Below are 25,577 nucleotides of genomic sequence, written 5' to 3' on the forward strand. Positions count from 1 at the left end.
GTTATCAAGCGCCTTCTGTCTTTTCTCCTCTCTATGCGTTTACATTTGATTATGATGTGATATACTGGAGATGAAAAGAAAATGTGGAAACCTACATAGGAATTATGTTAATGCTCTTTATTGCTTGGTGACCATACAGAATATAAAGAACAATGTGTCTTGTAGTACACTCGTATTTTCACCTTTGAGAGGCCTAATGACTATAATCTCACAGCCTGACAGTGATTAATTCCATCATTTTCCTTTGTTTTAATTGGATTGGGGGTCATTTGTTTTCGTCCTACTGCATACATCATGCTCTCGGCTCTGTGTGTGCGCACATGCACGAAAATATGTGTATTCAAACCAATTTATTGCAAATTTGTCTTCTTAATTAGCAGTACTGTAAGTTCAAAAGATTTTTCATATAATGACATTTGTATTGCAAACGTCTAATAAGCCCGAGGCTTTTTTATTTTCTGGTCTGCTAATTGCTGTTCTTGTGACGTGGTGACAGACTTTGTCTCTGCTCTACTTCAGGGCAAGAAACACTTCAATGGCTACAAGTGTTTTAATATCAGTTTTTCTCTCTTTCTCTTTGTAGACGCATATCCTTGGCCACACCAAAGCAGCTATTCAAGGCATCCAACATGACCCAGCGCTGGCAGCGCCGCGAGATATCCAACTTCGATTACCTCATCTTTCTCAACACCATCTCTGGTGAGGACCCCACCCAACACCTTTGAGCTTATGTTGTTGGTCCTTGTTACTATGATGTGTGCAATCTTTGTTGCTGTCTCTTTTCTCACATTCTTTTTTTCCCACCAGGTCGGACCTATAATGACCTGAACCAGTACCCGGTCTTCCCCTGGATTATCACCAACTACGACTCGGAGGAACTTGACCTCACTCTGCCCAGCAACTTCAGAGATCTGTCCAAGGTGAGACCCTCAAGGCCGATCCTCTCCTCCCTGTTCACTCGTCTTTTTTCATTTTTTAATCCTAAAGAGAGGGAGGGCACTAAAATGAGAGGACATATTTGGTTGTGTGTGTGTGTGTGTGTGTGTGTGTGTGTGTGTGTGTGTGTGGTTCTTAAAGTCCATTTAGTCGCTGTGTAATTGCCATTGATCATAGTTTAGTGAACCAGCTCTTTAATCACTCGTGGCTGATTGCTATCTTTTCACAGGTGTAGCGCTGTCCTCATTTAACTACTCAATTATTTGATTGTTTTGGTTTTAGAAGTACACTAGCATTAGTTTGATTTTTTTTTTTTTTTTTACACACTTTTTGTGTATCTGACATTACTCCTCATCTACTGTATGTTGGCAAATCTAAATCCAGAGGTATATATGTGTATAAATATATGAAATTGGGGTAATACTATGACAGACATTCCAAAATGGCTGTTGATATAGAAACCAGATAATCTGTATGATTAGTTGTTGACTTAGTTGAGGCAGCCCTTGCTGTAGTCAAAGCAGATTTTAACTGCACTTGTTCTCTCTCTCTGTGACTCCCATTTTCTGTCCATAATTCAAACTTCATAATTGAATTCTTTCAAGTTTGACCTTCTGCAACACCCCAGGAAGTGAAGTAATACTCCCTGGTAGCTCCAGGCATCAAGTGATTGGGTTTAAAACAATGGGACCTGCCCTGAGATGCTACCTGGCACATAAATACACTCACTCACACCGCTGAAACTACTTAACAGATTCTCCCCCATGTTGTAAGTAGACATGCAATTATTTACTTGCATGAACTCCCTGTCTTTTCCACACATACACACACGGAAAAAGGAAAAACCTGCACCTACTATTTGCCAGCTCCCCTCGTCATTTTAACATCAGTCGTGGGTAATGTTGTCCAGCGATGGGAGGACAGAGGATTAGTTTTAGAGTGAGGTGATTGAGCGACCGTCTAGCTGCTGGAACCAAAATGACTGAATAAATCAGCCGTGGAAACATAAAGGCATGTGTTAATGGACAGGGAAGACGTTGGAGGAAATGCATTTCAGAGTTACACTTGAGGGCATTTGTTTGGGTCCTGAGAGCGTCCCATGTTCATGCAGGGTGAGGGAGCGGTGGAGGTACTCATCTAGTGAGATAGAATGGAACATGTTACTGTGTGGAAACCAGAAATATTTGTTACGTTGCTTTTATCACTCTGAAGATGGACATAGCCCCCTGTCACAGAGCTAATAGGAACTGACTCACTGATTCTGTTTGGTGCTCTAAAAGTCCGAGATTACAGGAGTTTGCAAATGGTCAATGGTGAGAATTTGGATGTGACCTCGATTTGAATTCTTAACAGAAGTGCAATGCAAATTTACTAAAGCTTTACTGAATCAAATTCAATGATAGCGGTGCTTTTCTTGAAATAGTGAGTTCATTTTGATCTTACAAATTCTTGTGTGACTAAGCTAAACATTCATTAAAATGCTTTAAACCTGCACGCTATCATCCAATGCAGTACAGTAGCCCTGCACATTTACTTCAAGCACATGAACCGTCCACTCACACTTCCATTCTTTCACACCGCCCTGTCTTACAGATTCAAACACCCCAACAGTCAACACCTTGTCCCTTAGCTTCTGCCCAGTCCAGCTTTCACTTCCCATCTGCTCTTCTGTGTCTCTATGCTCAGTTTTTATCCCTCCCAGTGTAGCCTTCCCCACTGTATGAAGCTGCATAATTCCTCTGTTTATCTGACTTCATGTTGCCCAGTAGGCTGAAATGTGACAGTTGTACTAGCCCCACGAACAAACGCACGCACGCACGCACGCACGCACGCACGCACGCACGCACGCACGCACGCACGCACGCAAGCACACACACACACACACACACACACAGACTCACACAAACATGTAGCCCTCATTCAGTTTCCCCGCTCATTCTGCCTCCCACTCTTCTCCTTTGCACTGCCTTCAAGTTTGGACAGCTCAGCCCCTGTGCACAGTCGAGCCTCACAGCCCTGGGGACTAAGTGAATGAAGGGGAGATTGGGCGAAAGGAAGAGAAACAAAGAGACAATCTGAGAGCAAAACAGGAAGGAGGAGAGAGTGCAAGAGAAGAAGAATATCATCATTTGCTGTCCTTGCGTTTCTTCTCTCCTCAGAGAGCAGAATATCAGCAGAGAGAAAAGGAGGGGAGGGAGCGGGGCCAATCTTTATTACATCTGTTTTATTCATGTTGTCGACACACGTGTGATATCAGTGTATGACCACTGGACCGTGGCAGACTGCAGTGTCTGGAAAAGGGCAAGCGGCACCGCACAGCCCCCCCCACATCAACCCCCACCCCTTCAATTCTGCATCCGCAATCATCGGCGCTCTGTGTTTCTTTTCTTTGCATCCTAATGTTTTCTGACCGTCACTGCTGTGTCTGCATCATTCACCACCTTGCTTAATTTCTCCCCTTCCTCCTGCTTTGTTTCCTCTTTATTGTTCTAGTTCTCTTCCTCCTTGTGTTTGCCTCTCACTCTGTCTCTTTCTCCACATCCACATCTCTCTTATCCCCCCCCCCCCCCCCCTCCCCCTTACTGTATGTCATGTTGGTTGGATGTCTCATATAGAAACAGGTCATCTGAGAAGCCTCCAGTGACATTGAGAAGCCAAATTGCCATGAACGTGTGTGTGTGTGTGTGTGTGTGTGTGTGTGTGTGTGTGTGTGTGTGTGTGTGTGTGTGTGTGTGTGTGTGTGTGTGTGTGTGTGTGTGTGTGTGTCACACACTGTCATCATCCCCAGCACCACAGAGGCCACACAGAATTTATGTTCCCTGTTGCCAGAGCCATTCTGACCCCAGGGAGTTTCTTATCATAAACTCTAACCTCAACCTGACATCAAACGTCGACCCCCGAGATAACATTGTAGTCACGATAAGCCCACACTAGAACTGACTGCAAGTGTTGTAACTCTCCTCTACCCTTTGGTACACCCCGGTTCTGCACGCATTTCCCCACAAGAATGCACTTGTCCTACATATAGATAGCTGTAGGATGTTTGTAATTGGTCAATGGGGTCATACAACTCCACTGAAGGCAAAAGCGTGGTCATTCTTGTTGTTGTCCCGCTTTTAATGAAGCACAACATACAATCAAAAGAATTGTTTACCTCCTAGGAGATTAGGTAGTCTACATTTACATAGCAACAGAAATAGTGAGGATTTATTGAGTGTTCCCTGTACCTTTGTGCTATAACCTACTACTCACAGCCACATCAGCTAATGGTGTATTGATTTCACCATACGCGCCCCATATGTTTATCCCCCAGGCCCTCCACACCATTTTCACTGTTTAAATAGGACATTATACATAAACACTCCTTTCAAAAAGGCTCTTTTGATTTATGACTCAAAGCCCAAGTGATGCTCAAATCGCCGGTAAGCCATTATACTTCATCACCGGTGACCCATTATTGTTTTAAAAGCAAAGCAGCACTGGATAATGTTCTTATAATAGTTCTCAGGAAGATCCTTGTTGTTCCGTAAGGCAGTGTTTTCTCTCTGAGTAGACATGCATTTTATTTGGGATCTCGACCTGAGGATAATTTGGAAGGCTACAAAGTTAACTTACTGAACATATTCACTGTGGAGGACATTTCAGGTAGGTTGGCATACAGGAAGCATTAAGTATAATCTCAATTATCTGTTTAATGTTTCCGTGACACACTGTCAATTTCTGATGCAGACTTGAATTAGTAAAGTGACTTCTCCTCTCTTGTTATAAACATGAATCTGATTGTAAATGATGTCCAAAACATGTCGATCTGTTTTGAGTTTCCTGCCTTTTTTGGCAACTGTAATTATTTCTTTTGAAGTTTTCTCGCAGAGGCTTAAAGTGGCTCTGCAACACCATCACCATCTCCTCTGTTGATGAAGAAGTGATTAGGACTAATCCAAGATTAATTCTCTGATGTTTTCCTCTTCAAAGCGCCAGCACATCTTCGTTCTGTAGCTTCCTCTCTAGTCTAATTAAAACTACAAGATTGGTTAATTTATCTGAGTCCTCATCAGAGCGCTATTCTTTGCCACGACATATTAGGCCAATCTGTGGTGGGGCGGCAGCAGGCGGTCCATCAGCGCACTGCCGGGCGCTCTGCTCTGATGTACGGCGCCTTCACCGCCGCTCTGTTGTAGCTACTGTAAGCTGAGAGCGCTAGCCCCACAGTAATTTACAGCAGTAAACAACGTCGGGCACGCGCAAACCAACAGCCCCCACACGCACTCTCACACACAATTCTCCCTCTCGCTCTGTCACTGTGGCACTTTCAGTCTTTTTTTTTTATTTTATATGCCTCCTCTCCCTTTTCTTTTTTTAATGAGCCGACTGTTATTAGGGCTATAAATCAGACCAATGGGCCTGATGTATAATTCACTGTGTGTACTCACCCACCCCCCAGTGGCCCTGAGGAAGCCCACAGTGTATCACTGTCAACACAGAGCTGCACAGTGTGGTGGCACGAGGCATTTCACTGTGAAACTCCGCACACGCTCTGAACAAAACGACTACATATATGCACACGCCAAACCGAGAAAAGCAACCAATTCTGCACAAATCCTGTGTGCATCACTTCTACTACACTCAAATACATGAACACAAGCATGCCCCATTACACCAGCACAAAACAGTAGCCATAGCACAGATCAATATCGATGCCTGGCCCTGGCTGCGTCTTGCTCTGACAGGCACCCTATGATATGAAAGAGATCCAATTGATCCACACCCTACTAGGCCCTCATCCTCAAAAGGCCATCATTCCATTACCATTGATCTGCTGTGTCTGTGTGTGTGTGTGTGTGTGTGTGTGTGTGTGTGTGTGTGTGTGTGTGTGTGTGTGTGTGTGTGTGTGTGTGTGTGTGTGTGTGTCTGTGTGTGTGTGTGTGTGTGTGTGTGTCTGTGTGTGAGGGAGAAAGATGAAGGGGGGCTTGAGGGAATGAGGCACAGCCAGCAGAAGACTAATAAAAATTGAACCAGCCTGAAAGTGATTTCTATAAATGAGTATTTAAATAATAGCCGAGCGGCACAGCGTTATTGGTTTTGTAGAGCGATGGAAAATTAATGCAACTTAACCATTTTTCTAGACTACAAAAAGGGCTGGTGACCAGTGTATTAGTTACAGATTAATAAAAGTAGAAATTAAAGCAACCCACAGCCTTGCTATTGATATTCCTAGTAGGCACTCTTTCATTGGAGCGCATTAGTTTTCTCTGACAGACTACAGCTGCGGGGGCTCTGTTTCACAGCCTCTAAAAAGCACTCTGTGGGAAAGGATTGATCTCTGTCTGAAGGGAAACATCATCTAATATTCATTTGAAATTGCACAAAGGTTACCAGCCTCATTTGCCTTGCAACTGTTATGCTTCAAAGAGTGGTCCGTGAAGGTATTCACAGTAAAATTCAGTAATCCTTTTCCGGCTTTACCTTTGCTATCACGCCCATGAGTTTGTCATTTCTCATCTTTAACTCTGTTTTTATGTCGAGCAGCAGTTAAAGGAAGTTGCAGGACATTTTTCACTGTTTCAAAATATCTGAAAATATGTTTTATGTTTCAATTTCTCCATAGCCCATTGGTGCTCTGAACCCCAAGAGGGCAGCATTCTTTTCAGACCGATATGAGTCCTGGGAGGACGATCAGGTGCCGAAGTTCCACTATGGTACCCACTACTCCACCTCCAGCTTCACCATGATGTGGCTGCTGCGTATCGTAAGTGCAATGTATATAAAAAGATGCATACTATTAAAATTACTGTGGATTTAAAATATGTTTGCAGCGTTCTTGCTGTGCTTTTTATTAGTGTTATGAAAATCATAAAAAAAAAAGTATTGATATGCAGCCCTTAGGAAAATCATATTTGCAAGTTTAACTGCTGCCAATAAGACCAAGATAGACTCATGGTTCTCCAATGAGCCTCCTTTGATAAAGGAATGGCTGAATCACTTTGTGGATAATGCTCTGAGGGAAAGAGCCTTCGCTGTAATTCATAAAGCACATACATCCACTGTAGAGGCTTGACATATCCACATTTTCTTGCACACACATTATCTAGTGTTGTTTTTTAGTTGTTGATTTTGCAAGGCATTGTTGATATGTGTATAGTTTGTTTTATATGTTGTTTCCTTGTCTACGGTTTCGGACAAATTCAGTAAGATGTTGATCGCAAAAATAATAATGTGCATCCAAAAACATGATGTATATGTGTAGTAGTCCAGGATATTCCTTTTTTAACATCTAAATAATGAAGCTCATCGTAGTACGTTGTTGTAGTAGTTGTAGTATAGTTATGCACAGCAGTAAGCATATTCAACTTATGTGTCAAACTATTTATAATGGATTTTTAAATTGATATTAATTGTTTCCCTTTGGAGTTTAATATCATCTTTAATTCATTCTTAATTAGGCACCTATTTCATAGAAACACATGTATGTATCTAAGATTAAGAGCATATGTATGCTAAATATTGCAACATATTCATATTGTCCCTCGTTTATTGTTGCATATTATTTATTATACTGTATGTTGTTGCCATATAACAATGAAACAACAACAAAAACAGTGCAATTAAATGTCTGCCATGAAAAAAATGTTCCCCTCAAGCAAAATATTAAGAAATTTGAGGAATACAAGATATTATGTGATTTGATTTATTTTTGAGAGTATATGCAGTGTACATACATTGTGCACCCGAGTGCTCTCTTTCTGTGCCTTTTGTTGAATGGATGCCATCAATCTTTCCATACTGCACTCGAGGGAGAGGGAGGTTACTAAGTTTCTCCAACGTGCAGTTTTCTCCTGTTATTGTCCCAGTAGCTCACTGTCTCAGTGACTCCCAGTAGAGTTTCCACATTGATCCCTGCACATCATTAGCAGGCTTACTCTAAAGCCACTTTACCAGGAACCCTCACTTATAACTCTCATCAGAGTAACTGAAAACTACTTGGGCAATAATTGTGAACTATTTTTTGGGGGGGGGATTTCGTGTTTATTCGTGAGACTTTACCGTGCCCATAATCCTATTCTGTTGTTTTAACTATGATACAATGTGGTTAACCTCTCACACTTTTTAAACAAATGAGGCCCACGTCATTTCAGACTGAACTTAATTAGCTATCTTCGGTATTAGTTTGTGGCAGTGGCCCAGCATATTGTGTCCATGTCACTTGGGGGCTATTTCGCCAGAGAGACAGCTATTGATCTTTCCTAACAAGATTATACATGATTAGAAATGCGTCAGTAGCAAGAGTGTATTGGCTTTAGTAGCTCACTGGGATTATTTCACTTGTTCATTTTGGGATTTCAGTTTGTAAGAGGGAGAACAAAGACTTTTACTGCATTTCTTTTTTTGCACAACAAGGGATTCTATTTGACCAATCACAATAGGTGTTGCCATTGACAGCAGCAGAAGCCAGAGCTCAGATTTCAAGCATTTTTGTTCTAATCAACAGGAACCCTTCACCACGTTTTTTCTGAACTTCCAAGGAGGGAAGTTTGACCACGCTGACCGCACCTTCTCCTCAGTGTCCCGCGCCTGGAGGAACTGCCAGAGAGACACATCTGATGTTAAGGTACACTGATGCATGCACACACATGATGTGAAAATACTTTCCTGGTTGACTTGTAAGAAGGTAAGAAGAGATAAAGGGTTGAGCACTCCAGGAGAATAAATCCCCATCCAGCATCTTTACAGACAAAGAAGAAAAGGTTTCAAAAGAGTAATGTCCAGTCACTACCAATCATTGTCCCTATGCAATGAAAGCTTCCTGGTCTTCTGATCAAAGCGTAAGACTAATCCTCATCTGTCCCAGCCGTCTGTCTCAGATTCAGCCAGCTATAACCTGGACTTGAATCCCTGCCCACCGGGCCCCCAAACTCCACTGAGCGGTTGGATCTGCCCCTGCAGCAGCTCAGGTCATTCTCATACTGAAGGCCTTCATACCCCCAGTGCACACTTTAACTGCACTCCTAAAACATTTACGACTACAGTCAGACATTCTATGTCAAAGCTGGGTTTTGCTTGGTCTCCTGGCACTGGGTCACTGGATGGGGGAACAGCGGTGGTGTTGGGGGTTTTGACGCTTGATTGCGTTTACCACCCCCCTCACATCCCGCCGATAAAACATATGGATTGTGTTACTACGTAGTTGGCCATTGCTTGATTGCGAAAGCCCAACAAGAGCCGTCGTTTGCTCTCTCAGTCTAGACCTGTCAATGTGGATCAAACCGTGAGAGCTCAACCTCAGATCAAAATAAAGGGCAAATCTGGACCACATCACTTTGTTTCCATGTTCTGTTTGAATTTTTAGCATATTTTGAATGAGAGTCCGTCGACTTTATCCACTCGGACGCACACATTCATGTTCAGGCAAAAGAGGAATTAGGGATGAGATGTATCAATTTAGTATGCTAAGTACACCATTTAGCTTTAGCATTTGAGCCATTGATAGCAACTCTCTGTCCCTGCCAGAGGGCGAAAAGCCCCAGTGTTTTCATACCCCACTGGTAAAGACGGAGTGATAATAGGTTACAACACCCAGATTCAATGTGTCTCTAGCCTGGGTGACGCTAGCGTGACCTCCAGTCCCCAATCCCCTGACCCCTAGCTTCAGCCTGAAGGCATCAGAGGGGGAGAGAGAAGAGCAGAGGGGTGAGAGGTAGCAACAGTGGAAGTGTAGCAAAGCAGCCCAGAGGCCAGAGCCCCTTCCAGTGACCCATGACAGGACAGGATTGGGGATCAGAGGGGCTGGCCTCTGACCAGGCCGGAGCAAAGGGGCCACTGCACATAATGGTCCATGCAAGGCAGGCTTGAGTGTTGGGGAGTGAAGCCCTCAAGGTTTTGTTGGTGTGTGGGTGTGTGTGTGTGTGTGTGTGTGTGTGTGTGTGTGTGTGTGTGTGTGTGTGTGTGTGTGTGTGTGTGTCCTGCCACCTCCAGCTCAAATTTACAGCAGGCTGCAGCCAGTGAACCTGGGTGTGCTGGAGGCCTCGTTAAGAGGTTGACCTTTTTAGTTTTAGGTCAGGTTTTGTGGAGTGAAGAGATTTCAGAAGTGAGGAAGTGCTGTGTTGTTTTAAACCTGTGTGTTTGCTTGCTCATTTGATTGGATGTTTTCACCCCATTGATGAGAGGTGGATGTATTGTGCAGCTAATCTCAAAAAAAGGGCCATGTTGTTGTTTGAGTATATTTGCAGTGATCATGTTGCATGAGACCAGGCTCTTGAAAATCTGTTTAAAAAATAAAATAAAAAATGCTTAAAGCTGCTACTGGGGCTCAAGTTTTAGTATTTGTATGCTGCCATGAAGTCATCATTGCTGCTCACATGACAGACTAGAGCATGACAGCTTGAGGTTGAAGTTGGACAGTTCATCTCTGATGTCAGACTGTCAACAGGTTTGCATCTTTCTGTCCTTCTCAAAAGCACCAGTCACACTTGTAGCCACAAGTTGTGACTAATCATACCATGAAATACTACGAGCTAGAAGTGTTTTATTAAACTGAATATGACTACGATTCTTCTTTTACATTTTACATTTTGAGACGATAGGAAAACACCGTATATTGTCCGTTTTAATATCCACAATTTACAGCAAAATATTCTTTTTACACTTTACTCTTTTTATACTATTTACATGAAGCAGCCATCCTTGTTTTTCAGAATCAGTGAGACATAGCCACAATAGCAACTTTACCGTTAAGGCCTGGAGGGCTGTATGGATTCATCTACATGCTTTTAAGCTCAAACTCAATCTTAATGTTTACACTCATTGCGGCAAGTTCTGCTTTGTTAAGAACGACGAATGGCTAAACATCTGGGGTTGCATCTCATGTCATAACTGCATTTCTCTTCAGTTTGAAAATACTTTGTGTTGTTTGGGACAGCCAAATAAAATCATCACAGTTCAGAAAGAATTTGGCTGACTTTTCTGTTGTTGTGGGAAGAGGACGGGACGGGGGGGGGCTGGCTTTATCTGCTGCTTAGATACAGACGAAGCAAACGAGTACTGAGTAATGAAAAAACACACACAGACGTTTTTGACATCTTCTGTAGTGGCCAAAGCACAAATGCAGGCAGCAGACAAGCAGTCAGAAATCATGAATAGCTGTCAAATTTGGAAAACATCTCTATTTAACTGTTGTTGGTGTCACACACAGCAATCCTTAAATAATTTCTGAACTGGATTCATACAGGGATTGCCCCTCTGTTTCACTATTACTGATACTTATACTACGACTTACTTCTTCAGCTCTCCTTAATACTCCTAGACATGTTTAAATCACACCTTTCTGAGTCTGAGGGATGGTTGGTGAGTTCTCTGAGCCTTCTGTAGTTTCAGAAGCATCCTTCAGTCAGCATTACCATTTTACCCATAACTAAGCCTGTGTCAGCTATTTAGGGGACCACTTAAAATGGTAACACTGTTGATATCATCACTTTTGTGCTTGTAGCGTTGTAATAAGCCAGTGTGTAAGTTTAAATGTATCTCTGTGCTTTGTACATGCAGGAGCTGATCCCAGAGTTCTACTACCTCCCCGAGATGTTCGTCAACGCCAACGATTACAACCTGGGAGTGATGGAGGACAGCACCGTAGTCTCCAATGTGGAGCTGCCACGTTGGGCCAAGAGCCCAGAGGAGTTTGTACGCATCAATCGCCTGGTAAGAAACATGGACAGAAGCTCCACATTCATTCTATAGGTGTCAACAAGAAATGTTGTTATAGTCGAAATGGTCATTATTTGTCATTTCTAATATCTATAAGTTGATAACACACATTTACACGTATACATTTCTACCTCTGCCTCATATACCGCATAACCCAGACCAACTGAAGTCTTGTCAGAGGTTTCTGCCCCTGCAGTTTTAGCTGCAAATGCTAATTCAAAGAGACAGTGTTATTTCCTGATTGTCTCACAGTTCCTCCTGTTACCTGAGCCTCCCGCTCCTCCGACATGCCCCAGCTCTCAGATTGCCGTGTTGGCGAAGTGATCCAACATCACCTCACCTCCTATCCCTGTCCACCTCCCCATCTCTCTTTCTGCACTCGCTCTGTTCACACACATCTGGTGCACGTTTATGCGTGTTTGTGTGATTGCAACTGTGTTTGTGTGCAGAGAGATGATGCAGTATCCCGTTTCTGATCTCCCCTTCAGCCCATAGCAGAAACATTCAGTGTACATGCATCTCAGATGTTGTCAGACTTGCTGTCATATTTTCATTGTAGATGTTCTGTCATCTTCCATACACACACTCACACTCACACTCACACACACACACACACACACACACACACACACACACACACACACACACACACACACTCTCACACACTCACACACTAGAAGGTCAAAATAAGCTCCAGATAGATTTATTATTTCTGTTTGTTGCTGGAATAACTTATCATTGGTACTTTTAGTTTTTCATTTTTTTCTTACTTGATATGAGTTTTACTGATACTCAAAGGCCACGCTGTCCTTGTCAAATGTGTTATCTGCATAGATGGGGTAAAATTCAAGAGGAAAATAAGAATCTACAAAACCAAATCATAGGTTGTAATGCAAATATTTATGCCTGTATTTTTGTTGCTTTAAAAAGTCCTCAGTCTGTTGAATTTTGAATTTCTTCTTGGGCCACATTCCCTCTAAGGAAAATGTTTGGGGTAAAAACAGCTTCCTGTTGTGTGCCCACAGTAGTAATGTGTGCTGATGAGGCCGGGTGTGCTCTGTGACCTGTGTAGTCGTGTGGTTGGGTGTGTTAACCAGCCTGCTGATATGACCAGGCCCCTATCATTAATCACACACTTCTCCCTCTTTGGCTGTCAGCATGGTCTAGGCCAAGGTGGATGTATCGGGGGGAAGCTGGTTGTGTAGGTGGCATGTTGTTTCCCAGTGTTATTGGAAATTAATTTGTACTAAAGAAGAAAAATACATTTTTTTGTCATCTGCTGTCGTGTTGGGTTGAACCAGTTAATCGGTCAATTGCTCAAGTAATTCATTTTTTTATATTTTTGTAATATTTTACAATATTTTTTTTCTTATTTTTTAATACCTGTTTGTCGGTCAGACAGAAATTATGTTGGGCATTGGACAATTTTTAGACATTTAATAGACTAAATGAATACAGTAATTAGTAAAATAATTAACAGATTAATTAATGGTTGCTGCTCCATCATGTTTTTATTGTAGTGCTGTTTCACCATTTTTAAACATCTTACTTTTCAGTGATTTTACATCTTAAATAAATACCGCTCTCTTGAGTAAATATTGTTTAAAATACAGAAGTAGAACATACTCACCTTTACAATATTTGTAATTTGGATATTATTATTGAACACACTAAAAATCAGTCAGAGCAGTAACACTGGAGAAACTGACTTGAAAGCATCTGTGTGTTAATGTGCTTTGTGCTCCTGCAGGCACAAAGCGGCTTTTCATTGCCAGTTTAAGTGCTGCAGTCTCATCTACCTCTGCTCCCTCAATTTCCTCTGGTCCTTTCCTTTGTGCCCAATTTAGCACTGCAGAGGCAATTTAGACTTATCCAAATGGTCTACGCTCATGCACAGCTACCTGCTAGTTACTGCTCTCAGGCTGATACATTTTCAGTCTGCGGTTTTCTTCCTCTACTATGTGCGAATTGAGATATTGATCCTGTGTGCAGCCAAGCCCTCCTGGGCTTGGCTGCACACAGGTGTAGGTGCACAGAAACATAACAAGCTCTGTAAAAAGAAAAAGAGGAGCTTTCTGGGGTTTCATAAGGGTACTGTTAATATCTGCTTCAGAACAACATAAACACATAGTCTTAGTTTGTAAAATTGCTGATCAATTTGGTAGTATTAGATAGGACAATGATTCCGTCACATTGATCCATTCCTGCGAGATGTTGGCTCCACTTGTCAATGGTGGTCCGACATTAATATATTTTAATGTAATGTAAATTTGTCATGCAAATTAGTTTGATCAGTCAACTGTACATTGTCAGTATAGGATTACATTTGTCTTTATTTAGAGGTAACACTCGTGCAGTACTTTTTTACAGTACTACGGTACATTTGAAGACAGAATCTGAGAGACAGAGTACAGGAGGGTGGACAGGAAGAATAAAGGATAAAATGGGCCGAGGACGAGGTAGAGGGAGGGATGTGTGGGTGGACAGGTCTCTGGTCGTGACAGATAGCTGGCATTAGAGGGTGTCAGCTGGCAACTGTGGTTCTGTTGGGAGAGAGATGAGCATGGTGGAGAAGGGAGAGGAAAACCGAAGGAGTTAATGGGCTGTTTGGCTCTCTTTAGCTTGTCTGCTGCTAATGGCCTCGCAACACACGGATACACAGCGTGAGAGAACACGCAAACACAAGCAAATGCACACGCGCTTACAAACACACACATGCCTGCTGTCTCCACTCTGGTTATGAGCCCTAGATGATTAACAGCTAATTAGGGCCCAATCTGGAAAGGCCATTAAAAGCCTCTCACAGTAAAGGATTGTGCTGCTGTGCAAAACGGCAGCTTGTTTGTGTTGTTGTGAGTGAGAGTTGGGTTGGTAATGAAAAAAAAAAAGAAGAAATCCAGCAGAAGATATAAACATTACATCAAACTGTAGCCTGATTTATATTGCTCTGGTCTTGGAAGTGTCATAGTTCATCACTAATGTTTAGTAGAAACTGCAAGTGTGTGGCTTCACAGATTGTTGTCTGACCTCTGGCTTACAACACTGGAGGCTCGAAGGCTCCGGTTCAGTTGAAAACCGTGAGTTTGACATGTTTAGGAATGGTTGGATTTTAAACAGACTTACTGGAGACAAAGCGCCTTTGCGCCTTAAGTCAAGCATGCACCTTCACCACACTAAAGTGTCTACAGTATATTTAAATGCTTGCTTGTAAAGGCGCACTCCCTTTTTCTTGACCCATCACAAACCCACACACACATACACACGCAGAGACGGTGGGTCTTGAGGCGGCATGCCACAGAGATCAGGGGCTTCTTGTTGTTTTTACCAGTAGGTCGAAGGAGAGGTTAAGAACTTGATCCCTCCTCCGCCAGATAACTACATGTCTCTGGGCACTGTCAGCCTGTCTGACATTCCACTATATATGACCACATCTCACTTCTCAGGTCTGCTAACCATTAGAGCCATAGCAGGTGATCCTGTGTATGTGCTTGTATGTGTATTTGTCTGCACATCAATGTTTACATGTGCTGCCATGTGTCTTGGCTTCACTGTAGCTGCTGATATGGAGCAGCCTTAACCACTGTCTGTTATAGTTGCCATCTCCTGATGCGAATTAGTGGTGCAGCGGATCATAAAACTCACGGTTCGGATCGTACCACGGATCGGATCACAAATCGGATCAGCACAAAATGAAAAAAAGGGAGCATGTATAACTTTTAAGATCCCTGATCATGTTTTTTTGCCGACGATGCTAATTGCCGATCATTGATGATCCATATTGGCAGATACAGATCCCTTTGTTGTTTGATTATAGCAGCTATTCTTCAAGGCTCCAGACTATTGCTGCTTAGAGGTAGTGTGAACAGGTCATAATTCCTTTTTTAATATCTATTAATGTTGTTGTGAAGACATCGCCTTCAAACAACTGGATGTATTAAGTTTCTCACCAACACTACATTTTACGAGATTACATGTAAACACATCATGACGTTATAATTTACCTTTGCCCAATACTCATTTTCATTGAACAGAGCCTGAACGCATCATAATATAAGTGAACCTTCGTTCGTTGGCCATTAGCGGTGCTGCCATGGTTGCTAGCTCCACTCCTGTCAATTTAAATACGGATTGATTGTTTATAATATAACATTATCAAAGATCGGTGAATAGAAAAGCATAAATGCCGATGTCCTGATCAGCGAGTAAAACTTTATTTCACACTGTAATTAATCTGCAGTTCATCTGCATGCCGAACCGTGTGGGGGGGATCCGTACAGAAGGTCCGTTACACCACTTTGGCAAATAGTCGAATGGTGGACTGAGTTTAGAGACTGTGATCTACACATTTAAGCAGCCAGTATCTCTAAAATGGCATTGTTTTAACTGTAAAGCATTGGTTATCTACACTTAAACATATCTAACGTTGTCATTTATTTGAAATTGAACACCAAGACTTTAGTATTCGTAATATATAGTAATCTGGTACTAAGTGTCATGTTAGTTCCACCGTTTTCATGCATCTTTTTCCAAGGCAACACATATCTTTTTCTTTTCTGTGGAAGGTGAGGTCACCATCTAACCCATTTGAACTCTACAGGGTCCCTTTGCTGCTCCATAGTTCACATGTTTGGTTCCCTTCCGTCATCTGCGCTGTTGTAGCGCTGCTGATAGACCTGCAAACCACACACATGGGAGAGACGGGCAGCACATTACTTTCAGCCTTTTTCTCCTTATAAAGCAACTGCTCACTCAAAGCAGTGACAGAGAGATCAGTTAAACTGCCCTCACAGATCGAGTGAGAGACTCTGCTCTTGTTGAATGGGCAAAGCCAGTTGAGTGATGGGTCAGAAGTTGATACTGAGAGATTTGACCACAGGTCACCACCACATGATGTAAACCCTCACTGTAAGTACCCAACACATCTCTGCTCTATGGATGTTAGACACCAAAATAACTTGTGTGTTACTCACAAAGTAATCCTTTTAATCATTATGTGGTAATTGTTGTGATCGGATATCTGTACTGTGCCTTAAGCAACCATGGTTAGAGTATGTGCTGCAGGCATGGGATGTGTGAATTACCATATGACTGGAATAACAGTGAAGACAGGTGTCACATGTTACTTTCATTGATTACCAATTGGAATACGCAGGAAGTGGTGTCTTATTCTAATAATTAAAATTCTGGCTACATCTTTACCTTTGCTGCAATGTAACAATGGAAAGGATCCTCTGACAAATGTAAACCTCCTTCACTAAACTTACAACCTATTAGTAATCTGAACCCAGGCAAGATGGAGCCCTGGTCCGCTGCATGACACATGAACTGTTTTCATGTCAGATGTAAATGCTCTACCGCTCCCACTGAGAATCAACACTCAACTTGTTTCAGTCTCAGCTGTTCTCAGCCACTTTTGAATCCCAGTAGTAGTTAGATACGACCCCCCCCCCCCCCCCCCCCCCCCCCCCTCCACCCCTAAAATGTAAAAACAATCAAAAAAAACAACAAAATCGGTTTCAGCCATTTCTTGCAAACGCAATAACACATACTGCCGTCTTCAAAATGCTTTGCAAAAAAGGGTGTAGAACTGATATAAAAAAAGTTACTGGTTAAGGATGTTGATTATCTGAAAAGCCAGACAGACCCAGGTACATATTTTAGGAGGGATAAATTGGAAGTAACCATTGTAAGTATCAAAGAACAAGAAAAGGCATTTTGTTCTGTTTTTTTTTATGTTTCAGGAGGCAATTTTGTTTCTCATCGTTAGTACATCAGGGCTATGGGTTTATTTTTACGCTATAGCTATTTGTTCTCTTCTGCTTCCTAGTGGTCAGATTTGCCTCATTCAGCTTTAAACTTAAGACAGAAGTTCTCTCTGAATTCAGTTTGCTAACTTTTACGTTGAACTATAATGGTGATCTGTTTCACGGAGCCTCACTCTTGATCGTACAGCTGTTTGTGTGTCACCCCACAGTAATCCTGCCTGCAGAGGTAAACATCTCCTGCTCAGCGCTAACAGACAAATGTCATATTAATATGAGCCAAATCACCTTTACCCCCCCAAACCCCATACACTCACACTATCAGCGTCTTTGAAAGTTCTGTTCTGAACTTTGTCAGTTTTATATGCTGACAGCCGTTCACACTTACAGAAACTATGTCATCATGGCAGACAAGTCCATTATCGTACCAGTTTATGATCAAGGAAGATGAAAAGGGGGTGCTTTGGGTGCTATTCTCATTGAAGTCTGAATGTCATTATGCAGAAATGTCCGGTGGCTGTATAGAATCTGAGGGAGAGCTGCATACAGTAGACAAAATTGATACCCACTTTTTTTTGCCCCCACAAGACGCATAGCAAGACATGATAGCTGCCTGACTCAGACCGCCAGCTACACAAAGTCAAAGATCATTGCTGTTTACATTCACCTCTCATCCGCACCACACTCTGAATAGACAGCCGCTGGGACGCACATTATGCCGTTCCCACCAGCCGCCACATCTTATCCTCACAGGAACCCCATGGGAATTCATGTGTGAGCTGAGGTAAACCACTGCGAGGACCAGTCACTAACCACTAAGATATACTTACGCACTTGTGAATGACTGAGTGAGTGAAAATCTTAACGTCGTCTAGCCCAGTATGGCCCCATGTAACAGAACACACTTTACCATGTTAGCCTAGCGCTAATCTATTCCCCCGGTGTCTCCTCTGAAAGCCTTGTTGTTGGATGGGAACTAGCACATGGGGTACGGGGGGGGGTTATCTGGCTAATGTCAGACAGCGCTCACTGTAGGGGTATTGTCATGCATAAGACCAGACATGTTTACTGTGTGCTCGGTGTTTTACGAGCTGTCCCCCCTTCTTCTCTGCCTCCCCCTCTTCCCTGTCCGTCTCCCCTTCCTCCTCTTCATCCTCCTCTTCAATGACGTAATGGAGGAGGCCAATGAGAGCCTGAGAAATGGGATGATCTACTGCTGCTGACATACTCACTCACTAATGTTGTCCTTCTCCCTTTTCCTGTACTCCTACATTTCGTTTCTCCCAAAGTCTGCTGAGTTTGTTTTTTTTCCCCTTACAGTATTAGTCCATTTTCACACTCCTTCATTCCAGCACTGGACATCTTGTGTCGTCATGCTTGCTATATTGAAACAGTTGTCTTTGCTCTTTGCTGTGGCCCAAGTTAATAATGTGCCCTGTCCAGCATTTACAGCAAGTATTTTAAATATATTTTTGAAATCAGACACAGAAACACACACAATGAATAACCCTTTATCATAAGGCGTGTAGCTGCAAGAGCTTAGCGACATGATAGAAAAATTATTATAGTATTCTTTATGATGTTTGCTGATATCAATATCAGAAAATTAAAGATGTATGCAAAATCAAAAAATAATCTGATGGGAAAGTAATTAAACAGTTCCAGTGTGCATCAAACTCTTGATACTGTATGTTTGAAATGGGACTTAATAAGCTCATTTTGTTAACTTGTAGTTACAGCTGGTTTAGAATAATAAATATAATAGAAAGTTAATAGAAAGTTAATATGGAGTTATTGTCTAGCCCTACAAGACATTACATTTACCTAAGTAACCTTAGCTTATATTTATTTCAAATTGTGTGAAAAATAATTTGTGATATTAGTGACATTATAAGGGCTGCAATTGAGGATGATATTTAATTATATATATATATATATATATATATATATAAAAAATATTTAAAAAAAAATCGTATTTCCTTAATAGTTTGTGGCATCAGTAAGAAATGCCTATTATAATATCCAAGAGTACAAGGTGAAAATGTGTGTTGCTTCTGATGAATCCAAAAACCCAAATATTTAATTTACCTCAACGTCGGACCAAGAAAAGCAGTGAATTGTCACATTTGACAAAAATGTTATCAACCCATCAAATCTTTGGCATTTTGACTTGTTGCTCGTTGTTATGTTATATTGCTCATATATTTGGGATGCATTTACCTTTAAGGGTCAGACGTACTTCCTTTTGTTCCATATACTCACACAAACTAAACAAGCTGCAGCTCCACATAACCCAACAACCGAAAAGCTCTCCTTAAAGGGTTACTACACTCAAGCTGATCAGTTGAGCCATTCATCCTAATCAGCTCCACTCCGTGTTGAGAGGCCTCCACACCTTCAGACAGACGGAGAGACCGTCCAGTCCTCCAGCAGACTCTTTAATCGTCTGAGACAACTATGCTCCTCTCAACAGCTATCCAAATATTCCCTCACTCGGCACGCTCCGCAGCCTTCCTCAGTGGCCCTGTGTTTAATCAGCTCTGACTGTTGACTTAGCTTTTGCTCACTTCATCCTATTGTGGATGTGTCTTATGGCACCGCTGATGCATTTGCTAGCTTGTTAGCCTCTCTGTATGGAGGCGGAGGGATGGTTGGACTCTCTGCAGGTGCTTATTAGCTGCTGTTGAGATATTAGTAGATTGTTGTGAAATAGCTCTGTTCTCATTGTAGTTGTTTTCTCTTCATTTTTGCCAGTCAAAATATTTTCTTCCAAATATTTTTTTAAATATTGCATTTAAGGCTTTAGTTCCACTTTTGCTGATTACCATCATTTGCTGCGTTGCATCATATTGTTTGTTATGATCAAGCATTAACTAAAAACTAAAAAGTGAGGACAACAACAACAACACCATCAGTGCCTTTTGACTTTGAGTCGGCACCATTTCATCCATTTACTCCTCAATCAGTGTTGTTTACTCCATTGTCGGTGCTGTAAATTGGACCACTTTCGCAGTCTACACTACACCATTTGTCTGACTAAAACCAAATCCACCATGACATGTTTGTTTTGGGGAGATACTTTCCCAATCACTGCTCATTCTGCTTCTTTTCACCCCATGACATGATATTCCTGCTTTTCAAGTGGGTGGAGGAGTGAGCGGGAGAGAGAGTTAGGGTTAGAGTTTCAGGTTCCACTTGCCAGCGAGTGCCTCCGTTGACCCATAGCCAGAACTCTCACAGTTGTGACCTATCTAATTAGTAGAGCAGGAAGGAGGGGGGGGACTGAAGTAACGCACACAACCCATCTGGAGTTCTCTGGTGTGTGTGAATATGGGAATAAAGGAAATGGTTTGTTAGCTATGCGGCTGCTCCAAGGCTCTCATTCCTTACGTCACCCGTTGCTTTTCTTCCCCCTCTCTTCCATGTTGGGGGGCCCCCTCTCCCCTGGCTGGCAACAGGCTTCCTCTGCCTGCTTCAAAATGACAATCGGCTTCTCATTTACAACGAGCTAATAAGCCCTTTAATCAGAGTGCTTGTCAACCTCAGGGCAAGGCAACTCCAGAGGAGTTGATCCAAAGGATCAGATGACTGGAAGAAAGAGCATGCAGGAAGAAAAAAAAAGAGCAGCACTTAGAGTGGAAGAATAAGTAGAAGGGAAAATGAAAGGGGGCTGTTGAACTTGGAGGAACAAGCAATGATAACCTTGCGTTACGGTTAGAAGAATAGACTGGCTTCCGCTCAGGTTGATGATGTTTGTTGTACTTGGAAACACACAAATTTGATAGGATTTAATAAAACGCTCAATAAGAATACAACGCGATAAAACTTCCTGACCCTGTGGTTCTGCAGCAAATTTCTTTTTCCCATGTAAAAATGCATGTTTCACTGTCACACACACTGAACCCGGTTTTCAGGATGTTTTGATCAGCTTGTTCTTAAACAGTCATTTTACTGTATACAAACCTGACAAGTGTTTGCTTTATTCATCCGTAATCGATACAAAAGAAAACAGTCTGCCGCTGACAACACTCTGCATACAACATGTGCGTTCGATTACACCCCCACGGCATCAGCGACACGCGCACGGGCACATGCGTGTGCGCTCGCATCACCGTTGGCATGCAAATGAGGGGATTGATTTGTTAAGTGACATTTTAACATCCTTACGGACAGCTCTCTATAAGTCCTTAAAAGGGTTTTTTAGGGCCAATGAGGGAAGGAGGAGAGCATTCAGTGTCACCTCGTTAAAGCCAAAGTGAAATCCAGCTCAATCCAGACCATAAAGCTCACCGCAAACCACAGCGAGGCACAGAAACTCCTGCAGACCTGTGGCGTGGACAGACACTTTTACTTTTGAGGAAAGAAATCACTAAAAGAAGTCCTAAGTGAAAAGAAAAAAGAAAAAGGATGTAAATATATCGCAGCCACTTGCAAGCAGAAAGGGACTCTTGAGTAATCTTGCTTTAATGTCCACCAGCTGGTTAATTGTAATAATTTGGTGTCGCCGGTCTGATGTTTCATATAAGGATAGCCTTTCTTGAAGTCCTCAGTCTAGAGTAAGTCTCTCTCTACAGAGTAACATATTGATCGACACACAGTCAAACTGTCATTCTTTGAGTGTTTTTGTTGGTGGTTTTTTAGGCTTTAAATCCACACTCTTCCTTCAAATGTTTCAGAAAAGAAAGAATTAAAGTAATCTGAGACTTGGACACAGAAAAGGCATGTTAATTATCATAGTCCTGCAAAACTGGCTAGCAAGCAAAAATAAGCATTACATTCTAGAAGAGAAATTGGAAATACCAATTTAAATACTTCGGTGCTTTGAAGGGCAAAGAAAACAATTAAGGTAAAGGATTACAATTTCTTACACAGGAAAATATTGCAAATTATTGTTGCCATTGGGAACAAGTCACAGCCCACAACAAAGGGGACTCCCTCATGCTTCAAAGGTGTACTTTGTCAAATCCTTAACAATAGAAATGTGGGATTCCAGTGACTTCTACCCCCTATCAGCATTTACATAAAGGCATGCTAAATTATTCATTAATTATCAGAGAGTCCCCTGTGGATAAGGATGACACATACACTGGCTGCTAATTGGCCCATCAATAATCCTGCCTGCTTCTCCTGAAGTGGCACCAGATCCCACCTCAGGAATCTGCTATCTGCCCCAACCTTCTGCCACACTATTTCCACTGTGTGACACTACAGAAGGAGACATTTCCACACCTGCTCACCTGGAATGTTGTTAATGGGTTGTCGGTACATGCTTGAGTTCTGTCCTTTACTTTCTGCATGTCCATCAAGTAGCATAAATTTCTCACATGCAGGCTTCTAGGTAAAAGAGAATTTGATGTCTCTATGGATTTTCACTCAGTATCATACTATGATGTTGTCTGTATTCTTAAACATAGTATGGTATCGTTTTAATGCGATACAACAAAAGATACCGCTGGTGGTGATCTCTATTTTTGTTGCCTCAAAAAGTTGAAAACTAACAATGTTTTAGAGCATCTCTCAACTTCCCTACAATGTCCGTGACACTCTCTCATTCCTTCTGAAGATGTTAGTCATTAACAACGGGTCACAAATATATCATTTCATTAAGATAAGGTGAACAGATTTCCTGAAGTAGCTGGTAACTGTTGTTTAGCAGATGCTACCCAAACAGAGTAAATGGTGTATTAGTTGAGGACTAATTTCAGTTGTGTTCGGTAGGGCTGGGTATCGGTACTCGATACCTTTTTTTAAGGTTTCACCGAAATAACCCAGTACCAAGTAGTATCGTAAAGTCTCCATTCAAACAATACTTGATACCTGAATGTGAATTTTTTTTCTTTTTACCCAGATCTAGAAAAAAAAGACTATTTGTAAGGTTTTGTTCGCAGCCAATCAACGCTATTTTTTTTACTTAATGCGACTTGTGATTGTCCCACTACTGCAGCGGCTACAACCCATACAGTCTGTGGTGTGGTGAGGTCGGGCGCAGAGTTGGCAGTTCAGTGGGACAAGATGCTGCCAAAATGTTCAATGGCTATACTTAACCTGTGGCGTCGGATACAAATAAATAATGAATGCGGTGGTGGTGGCGGCATTTTGCGCACCTGAATGCTTCGTATCGGTATCACGTTAAGGCTACTGGTATTGGTGCTGGCTTTGTAATTGTTTTAAACGATACCCAGCCCTTGTGTTTGGTGAGCTTGTGAGGATGGTGGCTCAAACTAAACTGCAAAGCCCAGAGTCAGGGTAATAAAGGAACATGTCACACAGTACTGTGTTGTGGCTCACTGATGTTTTATTTATTGGAAAAAAAACTGCGTATAGCACAGAGTTTGTTGGATCAATTCCTTGTTGGTTTTGGTGTTTTTATGGGATTTGTTGACAATTCAAAAAAATGTAAACTATAACCAGATTTATTCTTAAATACTATGCAAGCAGCAAACTTGAAAGGTTTACTGTCTGAATGTATCGCTGAAGAATGTGCTGCAAATGCAAAATCCTAAGTTTAATCAAAGGGTCAGAATATAGCTCTCCTTTTGCTTACATCCCAACCTGATTGTTGTCTGAGCGGTGAGATAAAAATGTTTTGAAAGAGCTTTGAAGAAAGGCGATCAAGGCAGTTTACTGTATCCCCACAGGCGGAGGCAGGTATTCTTTGAATCTCAGAGATCCGCTGAGGTTAAATTCAGTCTCAGAGTACTGCTGATCCTTTTGTCTGACAGACCAAACAAATACAATAATACACGGTTATACACTTACAATGCCAATGCAGCACACGCACACTAATGCGTGCGCTCTCTCTCCCTCTCCAAATGGTACATGCAAGTTGATTTCCATAAAGGCGGGCCTCTTGAGAGGGAGCAGCAATAACATGGCTGCTCTTTGTTTCTCCGTGCTGATTGACAGTAGATTGCAGTGCACATTAAATGCCCATCAGGCCCAGCTTTAGTTTTAGAAACAGGGGAGCAGGGCCCGTCAAAGGTCAATCCTAGCGCATAATGAACTGATCTATCTCTCTCTTTCTCGCTCACACACACACACACACACACACACACACACACACACACACACACACACAATTGAACCCCTCTCTGCCTGCTATTAAAGGGAGTTTGAATAAAGAGTGTTCCCTGGCTTGTATTGTAACATTCATAAAAAATAATTGCTTTATGACACAAGCCTTTAAACACTCTTAATACTGTGAATTTGCTGATGCCAGGGGGACAGATAGATGTAGAGTCTAAACACTCTCAGACTCTAGGGGTGTTCTGTTTTATCTTAATACTAAATGTTACCCCAGAGTGTCAGGTTGTCAAGTGAGTCACACAAAGGGGAAAAGAATAGACAGATCTCTCTCCATCTGCTAATTTTGTTAACTCTACAGCTCTCAGAGCAGTGATTGCATCTAAGTGGGGCACTGTCCAAAATACCAGTGTGTGTTATAACCATAAACTTACAGTGTACACTGATTAGATCTACTGTTAAAAAAGCTATGAACCAGACAGCCCAGTTACAGTAATAGTTGACTTTTTGTTGGCTAGTGCTGACAAAATACTTGACTGTCTTTATTGAAACCAAAACAATACTTAACATGTTTTTCTCGGCACTCTCTTAAATGTTAACTTATATTTGTTGATACACAATGCTAAAACGCCTGGCCACTGACTCTGAACCACAGATTTACTTGGATGGACAACATTTTTATCCCGGCTGGATCTTATAGGCTGATGGACAATTAACAGTTCTAGAAGTACCCAATAAAATGTCAGTCGAAAGTACATCAATACATACATGTATCAGTGAGACTATGGATGGCTATCGTCACAAATCAATAATGTTTTCCGATAGCTTTCCACCCACATGTGCAAATAATTACACTCCTACATTGGGCTTGGACAGATATTGGTTGATAACAACAAAAAAACCTGAAAACCTTTCAAATCTTTGTTTGCTGTTTTCAAGGAACCAATGTTATCATTCCCGTTCTTGTGTTCTCCACGCAACGCTTATATTGTTAAGCCTCTCATCAGTTGCAGTAAAAACATCATCATACCTCCAGAGCGCACAGTCTCGTCTTTATACCCGTGCTTTCCTTTCCTGATTGAAAGTTGTAATTAAGAGAGTCTGGAAGAATTAGATGCAGAATGAGCTGTCAGAAAGTCACATTTAAGTGAGGGATGCGTT

General features: G+C 41.9%; 1 protein-coding gene across 3 annotated transcripts in view; it reads left to right on the forward strand.

Moving 5' to 3' along the window:
- The window catches only part of lrba (LPS-responsive vesicle trafficking, beach and anchor containing), a 182,849-nt gene that overhangs the window by 130,492 nt on the left and 26,780 nt on the right, over positions 1-25,577 (forward strand). For all 3 annotated transcript variants that reach the window (XM_068727827.1, XM_068727829.1, XM_068727828.1), the window contains exons 42-46: positions 584-699; positions 808-920; positions 6,542-6,682; positions 8,423-8,542; positions 11,473-11,625. In XM_068727827.1, coding sequence (XP_068583928.1) covers positions 584-699; positions 808-920; positions 6,542-6,682; positions 8,423-8,542; positions 11,473-11,625 — 643 coding nt within the window. The remainder of the gene's footprint in view (positions 1-583; positions 700-807; positions 921-6,541; positions 6,683-8,422; positions 8,543-11,472; positions 11,626-25,577) is intronic.

Source organism: Cebidichthys violaceus, unplaced genomic scaffold (assembly GCF_023349555.1).
Source record: "Cebidichthys violaceus isolate CVI_PGR_0920_01 unplaced genomic scaffold, fCebVio1.0.p SCAF_4, whole genome shotgun sequence".
Lineage (NCBI taxonomy): Eukaryota > Metazoa > Chordata > Actinopteri > Perciformes > Stichaeidae > Cebidichthys > Cebidichthys violaceus.